The sequence below is a fragment of the Apium graveolens genome, chromosome 2 (genome assembly GCF_009905375.1).
Source record: "Apium graveolens cultivar Ventura chromosome 2, ASM990537v1, whole genome shotgun sequence".
NCBI lineage: Eukaryota > Viridiplantae > Streptophyta > Magnoliopsida > Apiales > Apiaceae > Apium > Apium graveolens.
In genome coordinates this window covers 210995739-211013059 of record NC_133648.1, presented here as the reverse complement: position 1 = coordinate 211013059, position 17321 = coordinate 210995739, and the positions used below count along the sequence as shown (strand labels likewise).

The 17321-nt window shown below is 41.1% G+C and overlaps 1 protein-coding gene across 1 annotated transcript; it reads left to right on the top strand.

Annotated features, from left to right (window-relative positions):
* Positions 1-5734: 5734 nt before the first annotated feature.
* LOC141706159 (uncharacterized) lies at positions 5735-7693 on the top strand. The gene is made up of 2 exons (XM_074508977.1): positions 5735-6996; positions 7079-7693. Exons 1-2 carry the CDS (start codon positions 6505-6507, stop codon positions 7625-7627), a joined length of 1041 nt encoding a protein of 346 aa, XP_074365078.1. The 5' UTR covers positions 5735-6504; the 3' UTR covers positions 7628-7693.
* Positions 7694-17321: the final 9628 nt, after the last annotated feature.

Here is a 17321-nt window from a genome sequence, read left to right as displayed (position 1 = left end):
AAAGCCCTGCTATCAGACTTTGTGGAGAAAGCTGGCCCAGGAGTTTCTTATGGAGATGGAAACATGAGAAAGACTCTGGGATATGGCAATATCAATCTTGGCAATGTCATAATTGAAACAGTAGCTCTTGTCTCAGGACTTAAACACAATCTGCTAAGTGTGAGTCAAATCTGTGATAGAGGTTATCATGTGGATTTCTTTGAAGAACACTGTGAAGTTGTAAGTAATTCTACAGGAAAAGTGGTTCTGAAAGGTTATAGACATGGTAACATATATGAAGCCAGACTTTCAACAAATTCCGATGGTTCTGCAATCTGTCTGTTAAGTAGAGCATCAATTGAAGAAAGATGGAATTGGCACAAGAGACTATCTCATTTAAATTTCAAAAACATAAATGAGCTAGTAAAGAAAGATCTTCTGAGAGGACTGCCAAAATCAATATTTGCTCCTGATGGTCTTTGTGACTCATGTCAAAAGGCAAAACAAAGAAAATCTTCATTCAAGAGAAAAACTGAATCCTCAATTCTTGAGCCTTATCATTTACTACATGTTGATCTATTTGATCCAGTCAATGTCATATCCATTGCAAAGAAGAAATATGTTATGGTTATAGTGGATGAGTTCACAAGATACACATGGGTGTATTTCTTGCACAAGAAGAATGAAACTGCATCTAATCTAACTGATCATGTCAGACAGCTGGATAAGTTAGTCAAAGATTATGTTAAGATAATAAGAAGTTATAATGGCACTGAGTTCAAGAATTCAATCATGGAAGAGTTCTTCAAAGAGCAAGGAATAAAGCAGGAATTTCATGCACCTAGAACTCCACAGCAGAATGGAGTTGTAGAAAGAAAGAACAAGACTCTTATTGAAGCTGCATGAACTATGCTTGATGAAGCAAAGCTACCAACCTATTTTTGGGCTGAAGCTGTACAGACTGCTTGTTTTACACAGAATACTACACTCATAAACAAGCATGGAAAAACACCATATGAGATGGTGAAGAAAAAGAAGCCAAATCTGAAATACTTTCATGTATTTGGATGCCAGTGTTTTGTTCTTAAAACTCATCATGAACAGCTGTCAAAATTTTATCTAAAAGCTGATGAAAGAATTTTTGTTGGATATCCACTTTCCACAAAAGCCTTCAGAGTCTTCAATTTAAGAACAAGGGTTGTCATGGAATCTATCAATGTATCTTTTGATGATAAAAAAAATTACTGGACTAGAAGATTTCAATGATCATGATCAGCTGAGATTTGAAAATGAAGATGTAATTTCTGATTCTGTAAATTCTGATGACCTAAATCCGGATCCTGTAAGTTCTGATGGGTTAAATTCTGATGTCATTGAAACTGTGGTAACTGCTCCAAAGGAAAATGCACCTATTTAGGGGGAGCCAGCTGATGATCATACCACATCTCAAGACTCTCAAGAAGTATTAGAACCAGTCACTGGCTCTTCAAGTTCTGATTCATCAAGTTCTGATGAGCGAAATTCTGATAATTCTAGTAACTCTAATTCTTCAATTCCTGAAGGATCCAACTCAAATTCTGGAATCTCAGAGAGCATAACTTCAGGGGGAGCATCAGAAAATGCTGATGGAGACAACATGGATCATGGGGGAGGATCCAGTTCTAGAGACCAACTTCCATCTGCAAGGAAATGGACTAAATCACATACACCTGACTTAATAATTGGAGATCCTGAAGCAGGTGTCAGAACTAGAAGAACAACAACAAATGAATGTCTCTATCATTCCTTTCTATCTCATACTGAACCAAAGAAAGTGGAAGAAGCTCTTCAAGATGCTGATTAGGTGCAAGCAATGCAGAAAGAGTTAAATGAATTTGAAAGAAAAAAAGTTTGGACCCTAGTGCCAAGACCAAAGAACAGATCCATTATTGGCACAAAATGGGTGTTCAGAAACAAAACTGACAATGATGGCATAATTATAAGAAACAAAGCAAGGTTGGTTGCTAAAGGTTACTCTCAAGAGGAGGGTATTGATTATGATGAGACATATGGTCCAGTTGCTAGATTGGAAGCCATAAGAATCTTTTTGGCTTATGCTACTCACAAGAGGTTTAAAGTCTTTCACATGGATATATAGAGTGCATTTCTCAATGGAGAATTAGAGGAAGAGGTATATGTTGAACAACCTCTAGGATTGTAGATCCAAAATTTCCTAATCATGTCTACGGACTTGATAAAGCACTCTATGGCCTAAAGCAAGCTCCAAGAGCATGGTATGAAACTCTGGCACAATTTCTTCTGGAAAGTGGATTTACCAGAGGAAAAATTGATAAAACTCTGTTCTATATCAACCATGGCAAGGACTTACTTTTAGTCCAAATTTATGTTGATGATATTATTTTTGGTTCTACAAATGCCAAACTTTGTGAAAAGTTTTCAAAGCTAATGTGTTAGGTCACACAACACTGTAGAAGGGGGTTGAATACACTGTTTACACAATCAAATTGATTTAACACAAGTATGTAACAAAGATCAAGTATATTGAATAAACTCTATTACAATAAGAACTGTTGTTCTCTCTCAGTGATGAACAAATATCAGTAAGAGCTTCTAGGTTACAATATATAATCTTCTCGATAATGATAACACATATACTGTAAACCCTATGTCTGTGTTTATATAGTACACAGTTACAAGATAACTTCTAATTGATATGAAATATAATTTTGTCTCCTAAAATATATCAATCAGATATCTTCTACAAGTCTTCCAGTCTTCTAACTCTTTCCATGCATATCTTCTTTTATTTTAGTCTTGATCTTCTACTGTAAATCAGCTTCCTTCCTTATATGAAAGTCTTCCCACACCTATGTTCTGATATGACCTTAAGTTCTGATATTAAGTTCTGACTTCCAGTAAGTCCTGACTTCAGTAAGTTCTGATATGTCATGTTTGTTAAGATCTGAAAACTAAACATGAAACATATTAGACATGACATCTCAAATATATCTAACAATCTCCCCCAACTTATAAATTATGCAAAATATACAAGTGAATAGTTTTGATGATGTCAAAAACATTTAAGTACAAAATATACAAGTGAATAGTTTTGATGCTTGTTATGAGCATCCAGTACCACTTGAACAGAGATGACCTTATCAAGGTATTTCTGTGTAACATCTTCAAGAGGTCTGTCAGTCAATAGAAATGGATCTCTAGTAGCAACTTCAAATCCTGTCTTGATCTTTGCTTCATCAGAACCTAGTCCAGTCCTGTCTCTTGGTTCTCTAGCATTTAACCCAACAGTCATGAAAGTAGACAACAATTGGCTTTTCTTTGGATCTGATGGTTTGACATTTTCCCACAGAAGTTTCTTTTTATCAGCTAATTCCATCTTGTCTAAATCAACTTGAGCATTGTCAGAGGTTGATGTCTTGATAACTGTTATGGATTAAAACTACTATATATTATTGCTGTATTTAATACTAAGGAACGTGAGCTCCAAGGCTCGATTTGACTGCTCTTGTGTTTCGTGACTCAATCTGCCTTAACAAGATGCCTACGTACCTTGCTGATTGCCAAGGATCAAGTCAAAAAACGTAGTTCTGATTTGTGGGGTGAGGCCCCTTATATAGATGCGGGAGTCCTTGAATTGGACTTGGTATAGGAGGCTTGGTGGATAAGCCTCTGAATTAGGATAGACTTAGGAGTCCTAGGAAGTAGGAAGTTGATTCCTTATCCTTTCAGGTCCCCTTGAGGCTAATCTCTAAGGATTTATATCCTCGTCGGGACTCTTTTCAACATCTGATTTCTCCCTTATTAATTAATTACGAAATTAATTAATAATTAGGGCTTTTTGGGCCTTTTTTATTCCACCAGGCCTAATCCGGTCCGTCAGACTTAACCTTTCTGGTCTGAATATTATACATCTTATTATTATTGGGCCTAGCAGCCCATTAATTATAAAATCAGGACTTATTTATCCCTATCATTTGCCCCCCAACTTTTGGGAAACATTGATTAGGTTTCGCAGAAGTTAAATCTATTCGTTCCCTTACAGGGTTTCGTTTTTGCGTAAAGTGTGGAGCGACCTACACATTTACAACGAATCTTCCTTTTATTCAGAAATTATCTTAATTTCCAGGAATTTTTCCCTAATTTTCTGGAATTTTCCCTAATTTTCTGGGATTTTTCCTAATTTTCTGGAATTTTCCCTAATTTTCTGGGATTTTTCCTAATTTTCTGGATTTTTCCCTTAATTTCTGGGTTTTATCCCAATTTTCTGGAATTTTCCCTAATTTTCTGGGATTTTTCCTAATTTTCTGGATTTTTCCCTTAATTTCTGGGTTTTTTCCTAATTTTCTGGGTTTTATCCCAATTTTTCTGGATTTTTCCCTTAATTTCTGGGATTTATCCTAATTTTTCTGGATTTTTCCCTTAATTTCTGGGATTTATCCTAATTTTTCTGGATTTATTCCTTATTTCTGAAAATATTAATATTTTTCAGAAATTATTTAAGGAATTTCCTTATTTTTTCTGGATTTTTCCCTTAATTTCTGGGATTTATCCTAATTTTTCTGGATTTTCCAGGACTTTTCTTCCTTTTTTTTCTTTTTTTTTTTTTTTTTTTTTTTATATAAAATTTTCGACCAGGAATCCATTCGACCAGGATCCTGGTCGAATTAGCCTTCAGTATGCCTTGGTCGATTGAATTTCGAGCAGGTTGGGTTCGAGCAAGATTCCTGGTCGAATTTCGGCCAGGATTTTTTCCTATATATATTATTTTTTTTTTTTTTTTTTTTTTTTTTTTATTTCGAATAGGATTTTTCGACCAGGAATTTTCGGTTAAGATTTTCGGTCAAGATCCCCATTTTTTGACCGAATTAACCACCATCTCTTGCCTTGGTCGAAGCTATTTCGGGCAGGTACTATTCGACCAGGATTTTACCTTGGTTCCTGGTCGACAGGGTCAGGAAATATTCTGGTTGAACCAGTTAAATTTTTCGAATAGGATTACTTCCCTTTCGGTCAAGATTCTTATTTTCTGACCGAATTAACCTTCCTTCTAAACCCTGGTCGAAGGATTTTCGAGCAGGAACATTTTGACCAGGATTTTGCTGTGTTTTCTCTTCGAAAGGTTCAAGAATACATATATATTTTTTGTATATCCTTGGATTCTCAATTCTGGGCTAAGATTTGGGCCTATTTTAACTGGGCCTATTCTCTAATTTGGCCTACCCTTTTTCCTGGGCTACAATAGAAAAACCTTGGCCCACTTTCCTTGGTCCAACTAGTTTTTTGCAATTGGCCCATTGCTTTAACTGGGCTCCCTTCCCACTTTTTTTTTTTTTTTTTTAAACATTATTTGGGCCTCAAACATGGCTTGATTTTTTCTAGAATTAGGCCCTTTTCTGAGATGGGCTTTCATTTTCTAATTCCAAATCCTTCTAGGGTTTTTCTGGATTCTTCCAGATTCTTCAAAAACTTTAATTTTCCTCTGATTTTTGCTAGAACTTCCCGGGTTATTCCAGAACCTTCTAAGTTTTTGGGCCCAAATGGGCTTTTTTAAGGCCCATTATCCTTCTTCCTTGGCTATATAAAGGTGGGGTGAGAGTTTTATTTCTTCACACCTCTCATTTCACCTCTCATTTCATTCTACAGCTTCTCCTCATCCCTAGCCTTTCCTTTCTCAAATCCCTCCTTTAGTTTTCCAACCTCTCCTTCAGGCTTTTTCTAGCTTTCTAATGGCTGACAAGAATTCTGAGAGGGCGGCCAAAATTGCCTCGGCTTCAAAACGAGGTAAGGATATCGAGATCCGCTCTTCATATATGTCTTTAATTGATATGATTAATTCTAGGGGGGATGAATATCCCTCCACTGCACATCTCGACTCTTTTAATCACTGTAATACTTGGCATAACATAGATTTCAATAAACTAAATGCTCGTTATAACGTCCCTCCTCCCTTTAGACTAGTTCCAGTCTCTGGTGGTGACCGTACTTGTCACTGGAGGCCTGATACTCTCTTCATCTACACCGACGCCCTTAATGCTGGGCTTAGGTTCCCTTTCCATCCTTTTATCCCTCATCTTTTGGCTGACTTACAAATTAACCCGTGTCAGCTTCCTCCAAACGCCTGGAGGAATATTCTATGTTTTATGGTTTGTTGTCTTAGGGAGGGCTTTCCTCTTTCTGTAGCCGTTTTTAGGAAAGTCTTTCAATGTTACAATAGTTCTTCCAATATTTGTGGCTGGGTTTATGTCAAACAAAGGCCCAAAAGCAAACATATTTTTAACAGCGCCTCTATTCCGGATAATAATCCAAATTGGAGGAATAGTTTCGTCGGGTTACGTTGGGAGAATGGCGATTGGGGCACGCTCTTTCGATCCTCCTTCGGGAAGGTCAGTGATGGTAGCCTCAAATCCATTCACTTAACTCCTGAAGAAACTATCATTTATAATGGGCTCACTCAGGATGATGGCACCACCACCAGCTGGACTCTTTTAGAAGAGTTTTCCCTGATTCATGTGGGACTATCCTCTGTTTCTCAACAGGGTATTTCTCTTCCCTTCTCAATTTTTCTTTCTTTCACGCATTATTAACATCACTTATTTTGTCTTTTGCTTTGTTTCAGCTGCTAAGGAGATTAACGAGGACAATGTCCCCTTGGTCGAGGAAACAGCTAGGATGAAGAAAGCTCGGTTAGCAGGCCTAGACACCAGAGGAAAGGCGACAGAGCCTATCTTCTTGAGAAAGCACAAGGAGCCTATGGGGGAGGCTTCAACTGAAGGAGCTGAGGGCCATAATGCTCCTATCACTGCTGCTGCCCCTGCTGCTGCTGCTACAGGCGCCTTTCAGCCTCTCTGGGGATTCCGCCGAGGGGATACCGTGGTTGGTTCCACGAAGCATGCTTGGGATTGGTCCTACCATAGCGTGACTCCAAAGGACTTTACTGATGTAGTGGCCACTCCTGACCTTGAGAGGATTAAGCTCATGGGAGCCCAATCTCTGGCTTCGGTATGCCTTCTCTTTTTTTAAACTTATTTCTCGTTCTTGTAGCACTTTCTTGCCTTACACTTTGTTAATTGTTTTGTTTCAGTCTAACGCCTACTTTCAAGGCGCTGTGAGGCAAGCCGAATCATGGAAGCGGGCTTCTGATAAGGCCGATAACGCCCTCAGGAGGCAGCAGAAGAAGTATGCTACCCTGGAGAAGAAGCTCAAGCGCAAGGAGGAAGAACTCGGAGAGTCTAACGCCGAGCTGGTGGTACTTCGGGCGGAGAAGGATAAAGCTATAGACAATTATCTGGACTCGGAGGAGTTTGCCCAATCCATGAGGATTAGGGATGATTCAGTCTTTCCCGAGTTTTTTAGGACTGGTTGGGACACGGCCCTTGGGACCGTGAACGAGGCTTGTCCTGATATTAACCCGGCGGACTACATCTGCCCTGACGATGAGGCCTTGCTACAGAGGTTTCGTACCCGAGTAGTCGTCTCGGATCATGTTCCTCAGGATCCACTTCTTCCTCCTCCCGAGTCCTCTTCCAGACCCGCTGAGGATGACAGCTCTTCCTCCTCCGAGACGACGGAGACATCTAGCGAGAGCGGAGAAGACGATGATATGGACGCCGAGGGCACCTCAGCTCCTTAGAGCTTTTTCAGCCCTGCGTGGCTTTTTTTATTTTCGAGACTTTATTTATCAAACTTTTGTAACATCTATCAGATCTATCTCATTTATCACCTTTTATGCTTTGCATCCATGCATTTGATTTTTATTTGTTAGGCCACAATCATGCTTTGAAGAACTTATGAATTTCATAAAATTGTCTGGGATTCGTCCCTTACACAAGTCTTAATAAATTTCGTAATAAAACTAAAACATATAAATCCTAAGCAAGCAAAGCTTCAAGGTGCTTTTCAACCTACTCGCCATCCTGACGAGTGAGAATCGTACTTCGACCATCTTACACGTAGTAAACCTTCAGGTTTTGTGCGTGCCAGGTTCTCGGGACTTCAAAACCATCCATAGTCTCCAGCTTGTAGGTTCCTCTACCCTGAACGCTCTTGACTCTATACGGCCCTTCCCAATTTGGGGCAAGCTTTCCTTTCTGTCCGACACCAGAAGCCTCTATTTTTCTCAAGACTAAGTCACCTTGTTTGAAAAACCTCTCTTTAACCCTTAGGTTGTAGTAGAATGAAGCCTTTTTCTGATATTCTACTATCTTTGCGTGTGCTTTATCTCGTACTTCATCAATTAAATCCAGGGCTAACTTCTGCCCTTCCTCATTTTCTTTTTCATCAAAAGCCTGAATCCTTGGAGAAGAATGTGATATCTCCACGGGAACTACCGCTTCCGCCCCATATGCCAACATGAAAGGAGTTGCATCTGTCGTGACTCTACAGGTAGTCCTATAAGCCCATAATATGGGAAGTATCTCATCTACCCAATTATTTCTCGACTTTTCGATCCTCTTCTTTAGTCCATCCAGGATTATCCGATTTGCTACTTCCGCTTGCCCATTGGCTTGCGGGTGAGCCACAGAGGTGAATCGTAACTCAATTTCATTTTCTTCACAATACTTCTTGAATTCCTCATTGTTGAATTGCGTTCCATTGTCAGTGACGAGGATACGGGGAATTCCATATCGGCACATAATGTTTTCCCACAGGAATTGTGCAACCTGCTTAGTTGTGATTTTGGCCAAAGGTTTGGCTTCGATCCACTTGGTGAAATAATCAATGGCTACAATCAGAAACTTCCTTTGTGCTGTGGCCATAGGAAAAGGCCCTAGAATATCCATCCCCCACATAGCAAAGGGAATAGGTGAGTTGATAGAGGTCAGCATCTCGGGGGGTTGTCTGGCGACTGGTGCATGCTTCTGACAACGATCACACTTCTTTACATATTCTTTGGCATCAGCCATCATTTCTGGCCAATAGAAGCCTAAACGAGTTATCTTATGAGCCAAGGCCCTGCCCCCCAAGTGTTGCCCACAAATGCCTTCATGCACTTCCTCAAGAGCCAATCGTGCCTCATCGGGCCTGAGACACCTCAAGTAAGGAACCACGAAAGATCTTTTATATAGAATCCCATCTATCAAAGAGTACCTTAGTGCTCGAACAGTTAACTTCCGTGCCTCAATTGTATCGCTTGGCAACCAACCGGTCTGAATGTGAGCCTTGATGGGATCAATCCATGACGTCCCCAAGCCTACGGGAGCCACAAGTTTAACATCTATACTTCGTGTCTTCAAAACACGGAAGTACACACTTCCTGAACTTTCTTCAATCTCAGATGAAGCAAACTTTGATAGCGCATCTGCTTTAGCATTTTCTTCCCTTGGAATGTGTTCAACATGGCATTCATTAAATTGGGTCATCACAGCCCTTACTAGGCGAACATACTTTGCCATCGTATCATCCCTTGCTTCAAATTCTCCCTTTACCTGGGATATGATCAACTTCGAGTCTCCACGGACCTTTAAGTTTTTGACTCTAAGTGTCCCAGCTAGACCAAGGCCAGCAATCAGGGCTTCATACTCTGCCTCATTGTTTGTGGTTGGGAAGTCTAGCTTCATGGCATACTCAATTAAGAATCCATCAGGGCTTTGCAAAACCAACCCTGCTCCACTGGAATTTGTTTTTGATGCTCCATCAAAATAGAGAACCCAATATTCTTTCTCCTTGTCCCCATTGTCGACTCCCTTGTCTTGAGGTGTGGTATCTTCCTGCCCCCCGACTTCTTGGTTGGGTATGGTACATTCCACCACGAAGTCAGCTAGTGCCTGAGCTTTTATGGCCATACGTGGCTTATACTTGAGATCGAACTCTCCCAACTCTATTGCCCACTTAATTAGTCTCCCACTTGCCTTGGGACTGTGAATGATATTTCTCAGTGGCTGATTTGTTAGCACTTCGATTTGGTGAGCTTGAAAGTAAGGACGCAGCTTTCTCGAAGCCATTACCAAGGCTAGAGCGAATTTCTCAATAGTTGAATAATTCAACTCAGCACCATGCAAGATTTTGCTGACATAGTATACGGGTTTCTGGACTTTCAGTTCCTCCTTAACCAACACCGCGCTCAAGGCGCTTTCTGAAACAGCCAAGTACAAGAATAAAACTTCACTCAAAACTGGCTTGGCCAATAACGGGGCCTGGCCCATATACTTCTTTAACTCTTCAAATGCCTTCTGATTTTCCTCACTCCATACAAAGTCTTTAATGTTCTTTAATGACTTGAAGAATGACAAGCACTTGTCTCCTGACTTGGAGATGAATCGTCCTAGCGCAGCAACCCTTCCTGTGAGTTTCTGAACATCCTTGACAGTTTTTGGGGGTTCCATGTCCAGGATTGCCTTTATTTTATCGGGGTTAGCCTCAATTCCCCTCTTTGAGACCATCAATCCCAAGAATTTTCCAGATCCTACTCCGAAAGCACACTTCGTGGGATTCAACATCATCTTGTGGTACCTCAGGACCTCAAAAGCTTCCCTCAAATGGGTTATATGATCAGTCTTTACTAGACTCTTGACTAGCATGTCATCAACATAGACTTCCATAGTCTTCCCAATAAGATCTTTAAAAATTTTATTCACCAACCTTTGATAGGTGGCTCCTGCATTCTTGAGACCAAACGCCATAACAAGATAACAATAAACACCAAAGTCAGTGATAAATGATACCTTTGGAATGTCATCCTTATGCATTTTGATCTGGTTGTATCCGCTAAATCCATCCATGAAACTCAGCATCTCATGTCCAGCGGTGGCATCAATCAAAGTATCAATTCTAGGCAGCGGAAAACAGTCTTTGGGACATGCATCATTCAGATCGGTGAAGTCTATACACATCCTCCACTTTCCATTAGCCTTCTTCACCATTACAGGGTTTGCTAACCACTCCGGAAATTGAATCTCCTCAATGAAACCAGCCTCTAAGAGCTTTTCCACTTCCTGCTTTATAGCCTCTTGTCTTTCCGGGGCAAAATTTCTTTTCTTTTGTTTTACTGTCTTCCGGCTTGGATCCACGTTTAACTTGTGGGTAATTAACCCCGGGTCTATGCCTGGCATATCAGCTGCTGACCATGCAAACACATCACTATTTTCTTGCAAAAATTTCACTAACTTCCCTCTAAGGGGCTCCTCTAATGTAGCTCCAATAAAAGTCATCCTCTCAGGATTCTTGGGATCTAAAGGAACCGAATCCAATTCTTCTGCTGGCCTTCCTCTATTCTCATCATTTTCTCGAACATCCATATCTTCAATAGGAAGAACCTGCCCCCCGACTCCATCTGCCCTCAAAGAGGCCACATAACAGCTTCTAGCCATTTTTTGATCTCCCCTCTCTTCTCCAATCCCGTTTCGGGTGGGAAACTTCATGACTGAATGGTAGGAAGAGGGGACTGCCTTGAAGGCATGTATCCCTGTTCTCCCCATGATAGCATTATAAGTTGAACTAGCCTTTACCACCACAAAATCCAGCATCTGCGTTGCTTGCCTTGGCTCCGTACCTATGGTGGTTGGTAATTTAATTATCCCTTCCACAGGACATTCTACTCCAGCAAATCCATATATCGGCATGTCGGTTGGTGTCAACTGGGAGTCGTTATACCCCATCCTTAGAAAGGTGTCGTGGAGCAAGATATCCACAGAAGCACCATTATCCACAAGGACCCTCTTAACCGGGCTATTTCCTATTATCGGCGTTATGACCAGCGGGTCGTCATGGGGAAACTTCACACCCTCTAGGTCGGAATCATCAAAAGCCAATGTTACTTCTGTCCTGGCCCTCTTCGGGGCTTCTCCAACAATATGCATAACCTCTCTAGTATATGCCTTTCTGGAATTTTTGGACAATCCAGCAGCAGTTGGACCTCCAAAGATCGTGTTTATCACAGGCCCTCGAGGTCTCGGCCCTCCATAAATGGTGTTTATAACTGGTCCTCTAGGTTGGGGATTCCGCCCCTGATCATCTTGGTCCCTCCTACGATCTTCAAAGTTCTTCCTTCCATTATTGTTTCTGTCTCCTCCATCTCCAGTATACTTGTTCAGCCTTCCTTTTCGAATCAAAAACTCAATTTCATCTTTCAACTGCCTACACTCATCGGTGTCATGACCAACATCTTTGTGAAACCTGCAATACTTGCCCTTATCTAGCTTGGCGGGATCAGCCTTCAAGGGCTTAGGCCAGCGAATATCTCTGTCTTTCTCAATCTCCATCAAAATCTGACTTCTGGGGGCATTCAGCTTAGCGTATTCAGTGAACTTTTGCCCAGGTCCTCCCTTCTTGGGGGTTGAATCAGGGTTTTGTTCAGTTCTAGGATACTTATCCTTAGCGATGTACTCCAAATCAGTTTTTCGTTTCTTGCCTCCAGTGGGCTCATTACTTACTACGGTCTTCCTCATACTCTCTTCAACCTTGATATACTTCCCTGCCCTCTCTTGGAGCTGCAACATGCTCTCAGGGGGTCGTTTGGCCAAAGACATCTTGAAAAACTCATCCCTAGTTCCTTGTTGCAGCGCTATCATGGCTACCTTATCATCAAGGTCTGGGACTTTTAAAGCCTCCTTTGTAAAACGATTTAGGTAATCTCTTAAGGATTCTTTAGCTCCCTGCACAAGACTCATAAGAGATGCTGAACTTTTCTCATGGACTCTTCCACTGATGAATTGCTTAATAAAAGCCTGACTTAATTCTCTGAACGATCCAATAGAGTTTGGGGGCAGGCGACTGTACCATCTTTGAGCCATACCCGACAGGGTTTGAGGGAAGGCCCGACACTTTATAGCATCATTCACGGGTTGCAGCAGCAGTGCATTAGAGAATGTCCTAACATGATTAGCGGGGTCTCCCGTGCCATCATAGGCTTTGATAGTGGGCATCTTAAATTTTCTTGAGATATGGGCATTCATTATCTCTTCTGTGAAGGGTGGAGTTGGATCATCAGGATCCCCAAGGGGAAGGAGATTGCTTGGATCAGTTCTTGGGACAGCAGCCCTTCTTCTTACCGGACCATCCAGGTCTATGATAGGAGGAGGATTTCTCCCCCTAGGAGGTATGTGGGGTCTGGTGGCTTGGTAAGCCTCCAAATCACGCCTCAGCCTTTGGATTTCAGCCTCATGAGCCCTGATCTTTTCCTGCACTTCTTGGGGATTCGCCCCTGGGGTGCTTTGGGGGCGTTGCCTTCCATCGGCCATTGGCTCTTTTCCAGGACGCCTCCTTCTCGGGGCCACTTCATCATCCGAAGATTCGGAGTCTCTCTCAGTGTATGGACCAGAAAATTCCCGATCCTCAGGGATAGGATCCAAACCTCGTATATAGGGGGGCGACCGCCCTCGTGCTTCGCTTCGCCCAGCATATCCACTTCCTCCAACCTCAGGGTGAAGGGGCATCCCATAAGGGGGGTTAGTAGTAACAATAGTTGAGTATTCATACCCGACGGGTCGAGAATTCACAGGTATATGTATTTGTTGAACTTGAGGATTCGTACCTTGAACAGTCGGGGGAGTTGTCCCTTGTGGCTGAGGATGAGTTGCCCCTGTCTGGGCTTCCCCCTGAGTAGATGCATAAGTTGAATGGGGAGGAACCTCCACGGTTGATGAAATCACCTGGGTTGTCCCTGATGGTGTTCCCTCCTCCAGAGTGCTGGTTGTTCTCCGTGTTCTCGCCATGGTTGTTGTTGCGTAATTCCCACAGACGGCGCCAAATGTTATGGATTAAAACTACTATATATTATTGCTGTATTTAATACTAAGGAACGTGAGCTCCAAGGCTCGATTTGACTGCTCTTGTGTTTCGTGACTCAATCTGCCTTAACAAGATGCCTACGTACCTTGCTGATTGCCAAGGATCAAGTCAAAAAACGTAGTTCTGATTTGTGGGGTGAGGCCCCTTATATAGATGCGGGAGTCCTTGAATTGGACTTGGTATAGGAGGCTTGGTGGATAAGCCTCTGAATTAGGATAGACTTAGGAGTCCTAGGAAGTAGGAAGTTGATTCCTTATCCTTTCAGGTCCCCTTGAGGCTAATCTCTAAGGATTTATATCCTCGTCGGGACTCTTTTCAACATCTGATTTCTCCCTTATTAATTAATTACGAAATTAATTAATAATTAGGGCTTTTTGGGCCTTTTTTATTCCACCAGGCCTAATCCGGTCCGTCAGACTTAACCTTTCTGGTCTGAATATTATACATCTTATTATTATTGGGCCTAGCAGCCCATTAATTATAAAATCAGGACTTATTTATCCCTATCAATAACTTTATCAGAAGTTGCTATTTCTGTTGTAGCTTGCAGTTCTTCACTCTGAACAACTTGAGCCTTGTCAGAGGTTATCTTTAATTCTTCAGTAATCTTCTTTCTTTTCAGGGTTTGAACGTCTTCATCTTTAGTAAGAGTATCATCAGTAACTTGAACCATTTTGCACACTGGCTTTAACAGGATTTGAGGAATTTTCATCTCCAGTGGCTTGGTTGGTTCATCAACTTTTCCCTTCCCTTTGTCTTTGGGATCAATCTCAGTCTGTGATCTAGTCTTGGGCTTTGATGCCTCGGTATGTGACTTCTCCTTGATCACAATGCCTTTTACCTTAGGCCTTGGAGGTTTCTTTACAACAGAAGCTTTTGTCTTTAGATTTTTTTTCAGCTTTAAATCTAGCTTCTTCCTCCTTGAGATTTTTTAAGTCCACTCCTGGATTGTGCTTCAGAAATAATTTTCTAGCAATTTCCTCATCAAGTATCTGAATCTTGGGATCCTTGTAGTAGACAGTAGTCTGCTTTCCCTTGAGCTTCAGAGTTTGCATGAACTTTTAAGAATCTTGACTTCCACCTTATATCAGAACATCAGGCTTTGTCATCAGACTTTGCTCATCAGAACTTGATATCAAATTTTGAGTTTCAGTACTTGCTATCAGATTTTGAGTTTGAGCAGCTTCAGAACTTGTCTTCTTTTGAATAGAAGACTTTCTTGCATCAGTAATTAGTTTTCTTGAAGAAACCTTGCTGCTCTGCCCTTTACTTTGAACTTGACCTCTACCCTTGCTAGGGTTTCCCTGGTCATCAGCTTCATCATCTTTCTTCTTCAGTATTTGATTATTAGAGTATTTGGACTTAACTATCTTCTCCCTCTTTTGGCATCATCTGATAGTAGGAGTGAGAGGAGAAGTTCCACTGAAGATTGAATATCATTCAATTGAGCCTGTTGAAAAGCTTGATTAGCCAGGACCTCAGAGATTTGGGCATGTTGCTTCTCTTGAGCTTTCTCAATTGCTTCTACTTTCTCAAGTGTAGGTCTGATAATCCTTGTCTTGTCAAGCTTGATCTGCATATCTAGCTTATTAGCTGATTCTTGTAGTTTATCAACCTTTGCTTGAGTTTCAGATTGTAGACCTTGAAGGCTTTTGGTAGTTAGAGTTGTGATTTTAAGTTGAGTCTTGAAATCAGTACTAGTCATCAGCTCATCAGCCTTAGCAATGTGCTCTGTCAGAACTTTAGAGCTTGGAATGAAATCAGAATCATTCCACTTCTTGGTCCACTATACTCCTCTATGAGTTTCATCCCAAGGTACAAGAGCATCATGTTCAACAAATTTCTTGACCAATACTTCCTTTCCAAGTACAGGAGCTGGAGTATGTACTGAAACACTCTCTCCAGAGCTTGAAGAAGACTCATTATCCTCTGATAACACAACAGTGTGTGAGGCTATATGAGTTTCTGATTCAACTTCATCTAAATTCTGATCTTCAAGTTCTTGATCTAGAATTGGTGTAGATGATATCTCAGCATCAACATTTAAGATTGGAGAATTATCAATAGATGGTTGAGCTTCTATAGGAGCTTCCAAATAAAGAATAGTAGGAATGTGCAGCCTATTGATGCCAATTTCAGGACTTAAGCCTGAATCTTCAACTGTAACATCTTCATGAAGAGGAGAGACAGGAGGTGTAACCACTGTATCCTGAACAGTGTCTTTTGGTTCTGGAAGAGCTTCAATGAAAATTGGCTCTTTTGAGATCAGAGATTCCTGATCCCCTTCCCCAGCTTCTTCAATATCTTTTGATGGAGGCTTAGCCAAATGCCTCTTAGCCCTCATTTTCTTCAATCTCCTTGCTAATGAAGGAGTTGCTTGAGCATCAGAACTAGCAGTTCTCTTTCTTTTCAAATTACCTGAACCCTCAGCTTCAACACTTATTTGTGGGGTGGACCCTGCAGCTTCTGTTTCTTTCTGAAAAACCAGAGTTTCAGCTTCAATAGTCACAGGTTCTGATGCATGAACCTGTACTGGCTCCTCTTCACTATCAGATTCATCCCTGAGAATCATTTTTCTTCTCTTTTATGGAGGTTGAAGAACAGACTTTGCCCTCTTAGGCTTGGAAGATGAAGGTCTGATGGTATGTGCTGATGGTTGTTGTTATGAGGATTGAGTTGATGGTTGGAAGTAAGTTCTAATTATAGGTTGAGTTGGTTGAGGTTGAAAGGTTATTGGTTATGTAGTTGTTAGAGGTGCTGATGGAGGTTGGGTTGGTTGGACATCAGGATATATGGTGGAATATGTGGCTGGATCAAAATTTAATAAAAACTATTTTACTGATTGTGGAATTTGGAGGGGTCTGAAAATAGTTTTCTTATTATCAGTGGATAATAAGTCTGTAAAAGCTCTCTTGGCTAGCTTAAATAGGGAAATTAACTCACTTGCCAGTTGAGGCTTATCAGAACTACAGAAACTGTAAATAAGTTGGCAAAATCTAGCAAAATATACAATATTTCTGTCTTCTGTCATCATATCCCCTATGAATCCTAGTACAGCAGTAGCATAATCAAAATGAGATTGAGTAATCAGAGCATACCCAATTTGCTGACTCATGATAAGTATTGTATCAAAATTTGAACACTTATTTGCAAAGGTCCTGATGATGTAGTCAAAGAAGAAACTCCATTCCCTCCTTATGTGAGGTCTCTTCAACTGATTAAGCTTTATCAAACTCTTCTCATAGCCCAGATTGGCTATTAGCTGTTGAAGAACTGGCTCCTCAGTAGTTGAATAAGTGCAGTTCTCAGGCAAATTCAGTGCTTGGCGAACTGTAGCCACAATTACCACATGTTCATCCTCCCCAGTTGTGAAAATAAGACCAGGGGACCCATTTGCTCCACCATCATCATATATACCACTTCTTCAGAACTCCAGCACTTGAGTTCCTGAGATTGATTGAGGTTGTGTCAAAGCATACCCAATCTCACTGTTAGCAAGGAAATACTGGATGAAATGAAGATCTGTTGGAGCTTCATCCTTGCTGAGAATAGCTAAGTAATTGTTAGGAACAAACTTAGCTCCATTGAAAATAATATCT

Coding starts and splice junctions, on each gene's coding strand:
- LOC141706159 (XM_074508977.1), top strand. CDS start 6,505: ATGTGGGACTATCCTCTGTTTCTCAACAGGGTATTTCTCTTCCCTTCT. Junction 6,997..7,078: donor GAGCCCAATCTCTGGCTTCG/GTATGCCTTCTC, acceptor GTTTTGTTTCAG/TCTAACGCCTACTTTCAAGG.